Source organism: Glycine max, chromosome 14 (genome assembly GCF_000004515.6).
Source record: "Glycine max cultivar Williams 82 chromosome 14, Glycine_max_v4.0, whole genome shotgun sequence".
In the NCBI taxonomy this organism is placed as follows: domain Eukaryota; kingdom Viridiplantae; phylum Streptophyta; class Magnoliopsida; order Fabales; family Fabaceae; genus Glycine; species Glycine max.
Genome location: NC_038250.2, coordinates 1,664,442 through 1,677,082, shown reverse-complemented (window position 1 = coordinate 1,677,082; position 12,641 = coordinate 1,664,442). Strand labels below are relative to the sequence as shown.

General features: G+C 30.9%; 1 protein-coding gene across 1 annotated transcript; it reads left to right on the top strand.

Moving 5' to 3' along the window:
- Window positions 1-7,123: 7,123 nt before the first annotated feature.
- Window positions 7,124-11,730, top strand: LOC100794852 (calcium-dependent protein kinase 33). The gene is made up of 8 exons (XM_014767109.3): window positions 7,124-8,289; window positions 8,951-9,094; window positions 9,203-9,355; window positions 10,198-10,313; window positions 10,525-10,692; window positions 10,778-10,905; window positions 11,215-11,314; window positions 11,398-11,730. The coding sequence occupies exons 1-8, from the start codon at window positions 7,554-7,556 to the stop codon at window positions 11,470-11,472; spliced, it is 1,620 nt and encodes a 539-aa protein (XP_014622595.1). The 5' UTR covers window positions 7,124-7,553; the 3' UTR covers window positions 11,473-11,730.
- The last annotated feature ends 911 nt before the right edge of the window (window positions 11,731-12,641 follow it).

Sequence of the window (12,641 nt, the reverse complement as noted above, 5' to 3'; positions counted from 1 at the left end):
TAACTTTATTATTTTTCTATCATTTTATATTTTTTAAACTACATTAACAATTAATTTTATCAAATATTTATAATTTAATAAATTAGTTTTTCTTTATATAATTACTAGTTCATAAATAACGAATGAGTTAATTGCATTAACTCATGGATAGATATGGCTAAGATATTTTAATATTTAGTCTCCTGGAGCACGTCACCTTCACCCATAATTATCTTCATTGGTCTTTTTAAATTTGAAATGCTTAAATGGCGGACATGTATTATATTTAATTTGCAAAATGTTAAGATAGACAAAATTTTGGTGAGATATGAAGGAATTAATAAAACAAGATTGTTTGTTTGTTAATATACGAAAGAAATTATAAAAAAAAATGGAAATTTGCTTTGGACTTGAAACACGTATATGTTTTTCACAAGTAAAGCCATAAATGCCTTCTTGTCCATATCGTTTTTAATGAGGTGGATTGCGTCATATCGTATGACCAAGTAATTGAATTTGCGCCACCATGTTGATATACGATTAAGTGATTAACAGAGTTGCTAATACAATACAAGTTGCACCATAGTTTGGCACAACTATAGCTTATGTTTAATTTTGCGGCGTGGTCAAGGGAATTCAGTAAATTTTCATGATCATCATGAAGCTATTTTGTATCTCTTTCTACTGTTTTAATAATATCAAGAATTAATTACTTCTCAAAATTAAGGTAATACCATAAAAAAATATTTATCTATTATTTTCCTTTCATCATAAAATAGTAATTGATTATTTCTTATTATAAATCTAATCCAAACCCACTGCTTATCATATGTACTACATGATAGGATGGTCATCAACCCTAATAATAAAACCCTATTTTATGATATGTAGAAAAAGATAACAAAGTAAATTTAATTTAATAAATATTTTGGAATAAAAATGAAATAAAATATAAGAAGGTGAAAGTTAAAATATTATATTTTACTAAAATAAATTTATTTACCAAAGGCTATTAATGGGATCAAACATACTTTTTTAACTAATAAAAAAACTAAAAAATAACTTAAAATACTTGTTAAACATATTAAAGAAAGAAACTCATAAAAAATACTCATAGTAGTTGCATAAACTTTACCCTTTAATCTCTATACTTAAAAATCATATCATTTAATTTTATTATAAATACTTTAATTTCAAATATTGTTTGGTTCCCGTTATTATACAAACTTTATCTTTTAGTCATTGTTATTTGTAACGACTGAAGTATAAAAATACTTATACAAAGGTTAAAAATATTGAGTTTAAATATAGAAACTAAAAGTTAAAGTTTTTACAATTATATAGATAAAATGAATAATTTTTTCAAAAATAAATATAAAATTAATGAGCCTTGCACTGAATTAAAATGAATTTTTATCTGATAAAAATATGAGCCTTTCTAAATCAATATCTATGTCCTATTAATTAATAACATGTTGTATGGATTTATACAAATTCAAGAAAGTGTGCCATTTCTCTTAACTTCTGTGCTGTCATTAGACAAGATGTTGGTTTCGTGCATGTTCAGGGAATTTAATCAATCAATCAAATGAGGCCTTCATTCAATATAGTAACAGCAACGGAAACATATGTTAGCACAGAGATCGTCCACCTATGGATGGTGAAGCTATGCGTTTATTCATTTTCACGTATCAACTGCCAAAACAGAAAGAAGGAGAGGGTTACTGACTTTTAATCTTAATTAGCCAATCATTGATTTGGAATAAGAATATTGACAATTGTTATAAATTGAAAATGAGAGTAAGGAATAGAAAGACCTACGACTATTAGGGAGAATGGAAGTGGGAGATGAAAACTTAGAGTTTAGCTTTATTTCCCCCCATTAATTTAGTTTTAAAACTAGTTATTTATTTCTTACATATTTAATTTACTTATTTATTATTGATGTGACATCATATATTCACTGTTGGTCTATTTCTGTGTTAAAAAATCAGTTTAATTGTGATATTGTTTGAAAAGCAACTTCGTTTAGAAAGAAAATCTAGCCATAAATTATTATTCCAACCATCATCTAATGCAAAAAATCTGCACTAAGTTGTGAGTAGTTTGTACATGATTTGAGTTTTAATATATTTCCGAAACCTTAAAGTACAATTTTATTTTTGAAATATCTTAAAGTACAATTATTATGTGAAGTAAATGTTTACATATTTATGAAACAAACATACATGAGGCACCGATAGAGTTCTGTAAAACGTGAATTCGGGTGTCCCCAGAACCACTTTCCAATCTTAGAGACAGGTCCCTCCTCCCTCTCAAAGCAAGCATGCCTAAGATTCAATGAAATTAAAATGTGTTACTACTATTGTGTTTTGATCATCAAAATTACTGTCCCAGCTGAAATTTGTTATCAGTCTTTTCATACCTTACATAAAATGTGTTTAGGTTGCTTAAAAGATGGTTTTGGGCCTTTTTAGGGTACACAACTGAAATTTTAAGTTCTGTTGGCCCAATCAAAAAGTTCAATATACCTGTTAAGTAGAAGCATTTTAAGTTTCCTTGTGTTTTTCTTCTTTTATTTCAGTAAACATTTAATTCAGTCTTTCAAGCATCATTCTCTCTTCTAAATAGTTATTGAACTAATGAAATTATATAAATAATCCTTAGAATATTGAATTATCGTAAACTAAGTCCATATGTTAACATGTTTTACTAACGTCCAAGAATTAATTTGAAATATTTTTTATACTTGGGAATTATGTCATATGAGATTTTTAATACCTGAGGGATTAGTTATATAATTTCTTTACTTTAGGAACTATTTAGCAGAAACAATAATACTGTAGGAATAAAATTGTTGTTTTATTCTTTTTAATTTCTTCAATTTATCTTACTATGCCGTTAATTTATCTTCTCTTGCACAAGTAGCCCGATGATATATATATTCGCACCACCCATCATAACTAGTACGTTAATTTTATTCTTATTTTTGATTTTTTGTATTTAGTGTAATGAAATAATATAAACAATGCTATATTATAATTTTGATAATTTTATCTTTTAAAGAAATGATATTTAATGAGAATAAGAGAAAGCGTCAACATTTTGTCAATATTAGAAGAGTTATCATAATATAATAAATATAAAAATGAAAAAAAGAGTTAGAAACCTAACTTTTTTTTGGTTCAAAGAATTAGAAACCTATGAACTTAAACGTTCATAAAATAACATTTCAACAAATATTACAAACTAATAAAATAATCACTTTTACAAACTCCTAATAATTTCTCGAGATCAGGTGTAGTGCCCCATGTTTTTTGGGTAAATGTGTCACACGTTTGTATTAGGTTATTCGCTATTAGCACCTAGCTGAAAAGATATTGTTGATTATGAAAGATTCGAAAAAACCAAAGTGTGATTCTCATTGTTGATTATGATTTTGAATTTTGACAATATTACTAATTTTACACTTTTTTTAATTTCTTTTTTTTTTCTTTACTTCTCTACCTCTCTTTTTCTTATATAGCATTACATTACTCCTTATAATTTTTACTTCTCTTTACGTTTTTTTTTATCTTTCAATAGATAATTTTTTTTTATACATTTATCTTTCACTAGATATATACACCCAATAAATATATTATGATAATTTTTCTCATGATTTGGTTAATTTAGATTATTTTTCAATAAAATAATTACTTCTGACCGTACAAAATAATGATCGAGAGAAAAAATAATGGTGGATTCAAATTTCTCTCAATAATAAAAATTAAAAAACTAACAACTAACATCTACTAAAAAATAAACACAAACCTTCAAACAATAATGGCAAATTTCTTGAAGTTATCAAAATAGAATAGCATGTGAAATGTTAATTAGTCAACTTATGGAAGCAAAAAGATTTGTATAGGACGAGGGATGAAATAGCAGGGTCCCTTAATTGGTATCACTTTTAACAGACTCACTTCAGCCACAAATATGCTCCCGCTACATAGGCTAGATTCATGGGCTATAGCTCTACAAAGACATTGCAGCCTTGGTCTTTTGCTTGCCTTTATATACATAATAATTAACATAAGTATGTTTTTGTTAAGAATATATATATATATATATATATATATATATTTTTTTTTTTTTTTTTTTTTTTTTTTTATTTTTTTTTATAATTTTGACGATTTAAAAAAGAATAATAAGATTTTGTTTTTTTCCGCCTAAAGAAACCCCAAACATGTACATACCGACACTCAATTATTCATCCAAGCAAAATTATAACAAAACAAAATAAAATCGGCATCTCTACAAAATAAAGGTTGCTTTAGCAACTCAACTAGCCAAGCGGGCTAGGAAAGTTAATTGTGACTTGAAAGCTAAGTTCTTTTGTAGCTTCAAAAACTTAAACATAGCTTTATTTATTATTGACACAGAAGAATTAAGAAAACCAAAACCACTTTGTAAATAATTAGCCCAAAAATGAGGAGTCGGGGAGGGGGAAGAAAGGGCATACCCTTTTCCTTCACCGAAAAAGGCATGTGAAAGTAAATTCATCTTTAGTATAAAAAAAAAACGTGCTCCATTTTTTAAGGCTTTATGTGATTAGGTTCATGGTGTGTGTATCATCTTTAGCATCGGACAATTATAGTTCTTTTGTGCGTATTTCTCTTTTACCTCAATAATTATTCATCTAAAAAATAGTTTAATTTTACAATTATCAATACAAAAATTAATCCTACAAAAAGGAGATAAAAATTAACAAGGAAGAACGTTTGTTTCACGGATTTATCTTACCTTTTTATGAATATGAAAGTAAAAATATTTATAGGTATCTTTTATTCTAAAAAAATGTACAATTGAACACAAAATAAAAATAATAATCTTTGAGATTTTTTTATTGAATTACGAGCTAAAGAAAAAACTACAAAGTTAACTTTTTTTTCTCTCAAGAAAGTTACATTCTTATGTTTATACAACTTTTCTTCCCATACTAACGGGGATGAGAAAGTTTCAAATTGACTTTTATTTATCATTGATTATTTTAAAATTATTCTTAGAAATGTTAAAAGTTAACCAAACACATTTTTATTATGTGAATTATGATAAATCTCCCAATATCACCTTCTACTACAATGGATAAAAAAAACATTTTATAGTTTAAAAATTATAAACTAGGAATTTATTTGAAGTGTCCCTTAAAGCAACGAGTATTGTGTATATTTTCCTTCCATTTCTTATCATTTTAGCATGAAAATATTTTTAGTGTGGCGCGCCTACCATTTTTTAATTTCTCTCCTTGTTAATTCAACTTAATCAAATAATTCTAATTTTTAATTTTCCTTCAAATTTCATTTCTCTTGCCATTTTTTTTATACCTATTTCACTTGTATTAAATAAAGTGTAAGGAAAGTTAGGAAACGCTTAGATTGTGTTATCTCACGCTAATTTCTTCCTACTACTCAGTGTATCTAATAAAGCAAAAGCGCGAGAATTATTTTAATTGGAACATAGAATCTGTTGGGGGTCTGAGAATTTGACCAGAAGGAAAGGAAAATGAAATAAAAACAATGTTTGCCCTGAATGAGTTGCTTGATTGTGTACACGTTTTCTTGCTTAAGAGTTAACTAGTACGAAAATGATAATAATTATATATTGTCTCGTGTCCACGCTTCATGTTTTACGTTTCACATATGTCCTATTTCTTCATTTGATGATCATATTTTTCCAATTTCGAATTATTTTTGATTTTTTTCCCTATTCTTTCATACATTTCCTCTTATGGGAGGGAAAAAATTGGAGCAAGATTCACACCTGTTTTTTTTTTTTCTTTGTTTTCTTCTTATTTCAAACAGAAAAAATCACCTCTTATTTATCTTAGAATAAGATACCCATCAAAATATGTACATTAAATATGCTCTAATTAGAAGGGGGGAGTTGTGTGGATTTCAGTATGCTTTTCAAAGAATTTACCAATATAGATAAAATAATTTTACATCATAATTTAAATTATTGAATATAGTTTTAAAATGTAATTATATATTAAAAATTATTTATTTATTATAAATTTAGTTATAATATACTTAATAAATTATAAATATTTGTTTATTATAAATTATAATTTTATAAAAATAAATATTTATCTGATTCAAATTTATCTTGTATAATATTTCATCTAAAATACTAGTTTTTGTTTTATTTTTTAAAGATAAAATAGGGATTAACTGTAACTAGACCTAGTCAAGATAATCCTTCTTTAAAACACTTTGGTAGTGCTCTTAGATTGTAATCCAAATAAAAAAATCAGAGCATAGGGAATCATCTCTTTATTCTGGCTGTCAAGAAAAAAGATGGTGGACTAACTAATATTTCTATCTGAAAAAGCTCAATGCAAAAAAAATGCACGTTGGGTTTTTAAAACAATTCAAATCATTTAAATAATAATCAGTTTGATTTGTTTTACCGATACTGACATCTCAATTATGTTGACAACTTAATAAATAGCTAACTAAACCAGCGAGCCTTAAAATGTATTAAAAATATGACAAACATGGAAGACGACAAAGCTAAAACCATGGGAACTAACAAGATAAACTCTATTTGAACCTAAAGTTAGGATGAGTAGTGTTTCTATCCTTTATGGTTTTAGTTTTGTTTTCTTATTGTTCTCATTTTATTACTTGTTACTTATGTTGTTTTAATTGATTGACAATTTAAATGAAAATAAAAGAGTTAAACATAATTTTGGTTCTCCGAAAATTCATTCAATTTGGTTTTACTTCTTGAATTTTTTTTGAAATAAGTGAATTCAATCTCTCATCATAATTTTGGTACCTCCACAGCGTTTTTTTTTTATTATTCTGACCTCCACAGCGTTTAATGATTCGGTTAATTTACAAATATATTTTTCAACATTCTTTTATTAATGATTCTTTTCTCTTACGTGCGAAGCTTATACTATCTCAGATGAGTTTTTTCATTACGCGTATTGGAAATACAAAAGTCTATCCAAATACGAACATGAGAGCAGCATCACCTTAGTCCTTGAACAACATCAAAACCTTAGACTAAATAAAATTTTACTTGGTTACTCTTTAACAAAAATTAGGTGGCACCATGTGGTGAACGAGACAGGAGAAAAGTGTGGTGTTGGATACGCATCTCTGATTCGATCCTTGAATCATAAGAAAGAATCAATCAAGGAAGTTTCTCTTCTATTATATGGACTCCCTCCAAGGCTCTAACCTTGTTTTGGTCGTAAAATAGTTTAATACCTTTTTTAGTTAACTCGTTAAAATCCAAATCCCACAGTTGACTCGGTTCTATCTTTATCCTTTTTGTTGAGACTCTTTCTTTCTACTTTCCTCTCCTCCTTTAAAAAACCACATTCTGATCCATTCTGCATCAAACTTTGGCTTCTCCTCCTTTCTCTCTCTTCACACTTCAATGGATATTCTTTCTTGAATTCTCATCTGGGTTCATTCCCTTTTTCATGCTTTGACTGAATCTTCACACTTTCAAGTAGTTGGTTGTGTGGTGGTACCTGATAAAACTTAAAAAATCTCTTCCCTTTTTGTGTCAGAACCATGGGTTGTTGTCTGAGTAAAAAAGGGTCAGAGCCAGAAGAACACATTGGTTACAGACATGTTGCTGGTGCTGGAGGTGCTGGTGTGTACAACAATCACAAGAGCCATGAACCCTTTGCCACCCAAACCAAACCCCCTCCTCACCAACCTTACCAATTACCTGAGAAACATGCTCCTCCTCAGGCACCTTGGAGGCCTCCACCAAGCCCAAAACATGTCCACAACCATGACACAATCACTGGGAAGCCATTTGAGGATGTTAAGCAGCACTACACACTTGGGAAGGAATTGGGGAGAGGCCAATTTGGGGTGACTTATCTCTGCACTGAGAATTCAACTGGCCTGCAGTATGCCTGCAAGTCCATTTCAAGGAGGAAGCTTGTGAGCAGAGCTGACAAGGAGGACATGAAGAGGGAGATTCAAATCATGCAGCATTTGAGTGGACAGTCCAACATTGTGGAGTTCAAAGGCGCTTTTGAGGATAAACAATCAGTTCATGTGGTTATGGAGCTGTGTGCTGGTGGTGAACTTTTTGACAGGATTATTGCCAAGGGCCACTACAGTGAAAGGGCTGCTGCTTCAATATGTAGACAGATTGTTAAGGTTGTTAACACCTGCCATTTTATGGGTGTCATTCATAGGGATCTCAAGCCAGAGAATTTCTTGCTATCTAGTAAGGATGACAAGGGACTTCTCAAGGCCACAGATTTTGGCTTGTCAGTTTTCATTGAAGAAGGTAAATTTTGTTATCCATTCATTGGTCTTTTGTTATAAATTTTTAATAGTTGTGTAGATTCCTAAAAGATAAGTATGTGAACTGTAGCATAGTTGTGAATAATCTTCTAAAGTTTTTGAGGAAAATTTTGTATAATTTCCATCCAAAACTTTTTTTTTTGTCTGTGGGAATTGGATGCAAAAGTCATGTAAGATTGAAAATGATTTTTCTATTAAGTTCTAATAGTGCATTGCCAATGCTTGACATCAATGGCCTGATTGTCAAGACTTGCAAAGTTTGAGTAGAGCTTTTAATTTGTTTCATGTGATTTTTTCTCTCCCTCAAGATGTTGATTTGAATAAACTTCTGCCAACTAATTTTTCTAAAGCTTTATCTCCTTTTTCTTTTTTCTCCATATCTATGCATGCACTTTATCACATTTCAGTAGATGGACATCTTTGGCACTCAATTTGTGCCATGATTTATGAATTAATTTTTCTGCAAGTATGGAGATGGAAATTGTAAAGTGATGGCTTGTTAGAAAGGGTTTATCTACTGTTAATTTAAAGTGAACTAAGTTTATGAAATTGACAGTTGATAAACCTCGCTTACTTATTTTATACATCATCTCACTTGTATAAAATATACTAAGTTTTTTCTATTAATTCTTTATTCTTCACAGGAAAGGTGTATCGAAATATAGTTGGCAGTGCTTACTATGTTGCTCCAGAAGTTCTACGTCGTAGCTATGGGAAGGAAGCAGATATATGGAGTGCAGGAGTTATATTGTATATCTTACTTAGCGGTGTACCACCATTTTGGGCAGGTAAACTCTGAGTTTGATATGTTGATAATATGATAATTTCCTTGTATTAGAGGCTAGCTTCCCCCTGTTTTACAGTTGACTAATTTTTTAATAAAATATGTGACGTAGAGACGGAAAAGGGAATATTTGATGCCATATTGCAAGGTCATATTGATTTTGAAAGTAGTCCATGGCCAAGCATATCAAACAGTGCTAAAGACCTTGTTCGCAAAATGCTTATAAAGGATCCAAAGAAACGCATTACTGCTTCTCAGGTTCTAGGTAGGCGACTTTTATTGTGTTTTCTCCTCATTGAAACGTATTAAACATTGTCTGTATGGTGTTTGATAGCTTGAATTTCTTTGCCACTTGATCCTTTTATGTGTGTACTTGGGTGAGGTTGAGAAGATCGATCTCTAGAGGGGCTTAGATATATTCCAGTTCTGTTAGCAACCCAAAGAATGATTTTATTTATTGAATGATAACGAACAGAAACATGGATTCTCCTCTAAGGATTCCCCCTTTCTTTCAAGCTTGTTAATTCTCTGAATGAATCCTTTCACAGTTTCACCCTTTCACCATATTTATCTAATTGATCCCCTCCAACTAATTACTCTAGTTCCCAACTAATTTTCCCTTCACTTCTATCTAACACATAACAAGGCTAGTTGTTATAGTTATTACTAATAGTAGTGTTGCATATAAAAACTGAATTTAGGGCTTAAAAACTTATACGTGCCAAATTCTTTCCATCTGTATAGATTATTCTATACCCATATAGGTGTGACAATGACAACCAATGTTGCATTTGAACATGTTAGTTGCTGAGACTAGGGACTTTTCAGAGACAATATTTTCACAATATACTGTTTCTTCTATTATCTATCCTTTAAAAATGTCAGTTGTTTAGTTACAGGACATTATGTGATAGAAAATGAAACATTATTGAACACGAGGGAAGCTAGTAACAGTGTATGTCTGTGTCTTGATGCAGTGACTCATAACTGTTTCCCATTTACTATTACTGCTGACTGATAGCTTGATTGCAGCATTCTTATGAATTTTTTGGTTCATGAATTATAATTTCTCTACTAATTGATTCCTTGTATTGTTTAAATATTTAGAGCACCCATGGCTTAAAGAAGGTGGAAATGCTTCTGACAAGCCAATAGACAGTGCAGTGCTTTCCAGAATGAAGCAATTCAGAGCAATGAATAAACTAAAAAAACTAGCCCTCAAGGTTAGTCCAGCCACAAGCTGCATGAAGTCACCACAATGCTCTTTTATGCTTATTGTATTTGATGGCATAATTAAACATAGAGAGACATAATTTTTTTCCAGTGTTCTCATTATGATTTTAAATTGCTCGAGTCTGTGTAACTTTAGGGTGTAGGGATACATATCTATACCAATTCAAAAATAAACTGAGTGGATTTAAATAATCGTTTTAGGTCATTGCTGAAAATCTTTCTGAAGAAGAGATCCAAGGTTTGAAGGCAATGTTCACAAATATTGACACTGACAATAGTGGTACAATCACCTATGAGGAACTGAGGGCAGGATTGCAAAGACTTGGCTCAAAGCTTACTGAAACTGAAGTGCGACAGCTTATGGATGCCGTAAGCTATTGTTGAATTCACAAGATTTGCCCTCCATTGCTTTTTCTATATTCTTTCAAGCTTACACTCCTTTGCTTAAATTTAGGCTGATGTAGATGGAAATGGCACAATTGACTACATAGAATTCATCACTGCTACAATGCATAGACACAGGTTAGAAAGAGATGAGCATCTTTACAAGGCCTTCCAATATTTTGACAAAGATGGCAGCGGGTAAGTCCATCTACTGTGAATTAACATTTCTTCCTCAATCTGTCACATTATGGAAATAATTTCTTTTTCCTACTATGCATTCTCAACCTCAGTTTTGAAGTCCATGCCTTCCATATTATTCTTTTGACTATTGGATTATGTTTTCAGTTTTTTTAATAAGTAATAAACAAGGATCATATACCATAAATCCTATTTCTTCCTACACCCAAAAGCACATACATTACAGAATCATTAATTAACGAATATCTCTATTTAGAATTTCAAGAGTAATGAGACATGCACCCTGGTTTTTGTTTGATTCCATCACAGGTATATCACAAGAGATGAACTGGAAATAGCCATGAAGGAGTATGGTATGGGTGACGAGGCCACAATCAGGGAAATTATATCTGAAGTTGACACAGATAATGTAAGCCTATTTTTCTTTTGGCTTGCTACAATTTTGGATTCTAGTTCCATCCATAGTTGACACTCAATTTTGTGGTTTCTCAGGATGGTAGAATCAACTATGAAGAATTTTGTACAATGATGAGGAGTGGAACCCAACAACAAGGCAAGCTATTCTGATGTCTCTAGATTGAGTGTCCTGCAGCCAAGACGGGGTGCTTGCTTCAGAGAAAGGCTTCCAAGAGTTAATATTTATCTTAGGCATGTAAAGCTTGTAGTTTCGATTTGTTTTGAGTTACATGCTCCGCGTGACTTGTTGTCAACTCTTATTTCTCTTTTTGGTTTCCTTTTCACTTTGAAGTTTATTATTGAGTCCAAATGTAATTTATTAGGCACACTAATAATAAATGGACTTGCCTAGGGAAGGTGGTTTTCCAAGTTAGATTCTACAGTTTGTTAAATTGAAATCTCATCCGGTATCCTTTGTTAAGAATTGGATTTTCACTGATGAAATATTTATTGGGTGCCAAAAGGCGAAATATTTTTGTTGCTGGTTATGATTTCTAGCCCTTCGTTTTCTTCTTGAAGCAATATTGGTTGGCCTACGGTTTGTAGTTAGTGCCATGTCTGATGACAACCACGTGGAGTCATGCCAGGTTATGAAAGGGTGATTGCAGATTAGATGAATTGAAATTAGTTTTGAAGAGAAAAATTCAGATCCAATCTTATCAGTAGTTATTTATTTTACCATTTATTGTGTTGAATTTAAGTATAAATCTAATCTAATTTTAAAGTAGTTTGGATTGACAAACCCTAGTTAGTAACATGCATGCTTGTCATCAAATTCCCACCCATTGCCCTGTGTTTTTTCATCCTTGATATGGGGAATGTAGGGACCAGTATTAACAGCAGTTCCTTCGTGAATAGTACAACTGACAAGTTGTATGCCAATTCTAACAGAAACAGCTCAGAGTTCAGACAATCTATATGTGAATATATCCTCCTATAAGACACCAAGAAATACAAAATGCAGAAATAGAAACAAGAAAGCAGTGATCTAATAACCCTGCATGTGAAAAACAGATCAAATGTGCCAATGTGAGACTTTATTCCTTTGAAACTTCCAAAATACACTCAAAACACCCAACACAAATTTGGGTAGCTAGCTGAAAATGTAACTATCAATCATTAAAGTGATAGGGAAGCAGAAATTTGTAATGTTAAATGGGGTAGCACGTGCTGGTTTGGATCACCAAACCAGTGAGGCCCGCCTTCAAGAAAATGTCGGCAGTTTAGTCCATTAGAAGTTTCAACACAAAAAAAGCCAAGGTTCTTTAATCAAATGAATA

Coding starts and splice junctions, on each gene's coding strand:
- LOC100794852 (XM_014767109.3), top strand. CDS start 7,554: ATGGGTTGTTGTCTGAGTAAAAAAGGGTCAGAGCCAGAAGAACACATT. Junction 9,095..9,202: donor TGTACCACCATTTTGGGCAG/GTAAACTCTGAG, acceptor TATGTGACGTAG/AGACGGAAAAGGGAATATTT. Junction 10,314..10,524: donor TAAAAAAACTAGCCCTCAAG/GTTAGTCCAGCC, acceptor TAATCGTTTTAG/GTCATTGCTGAAAATCTTTC.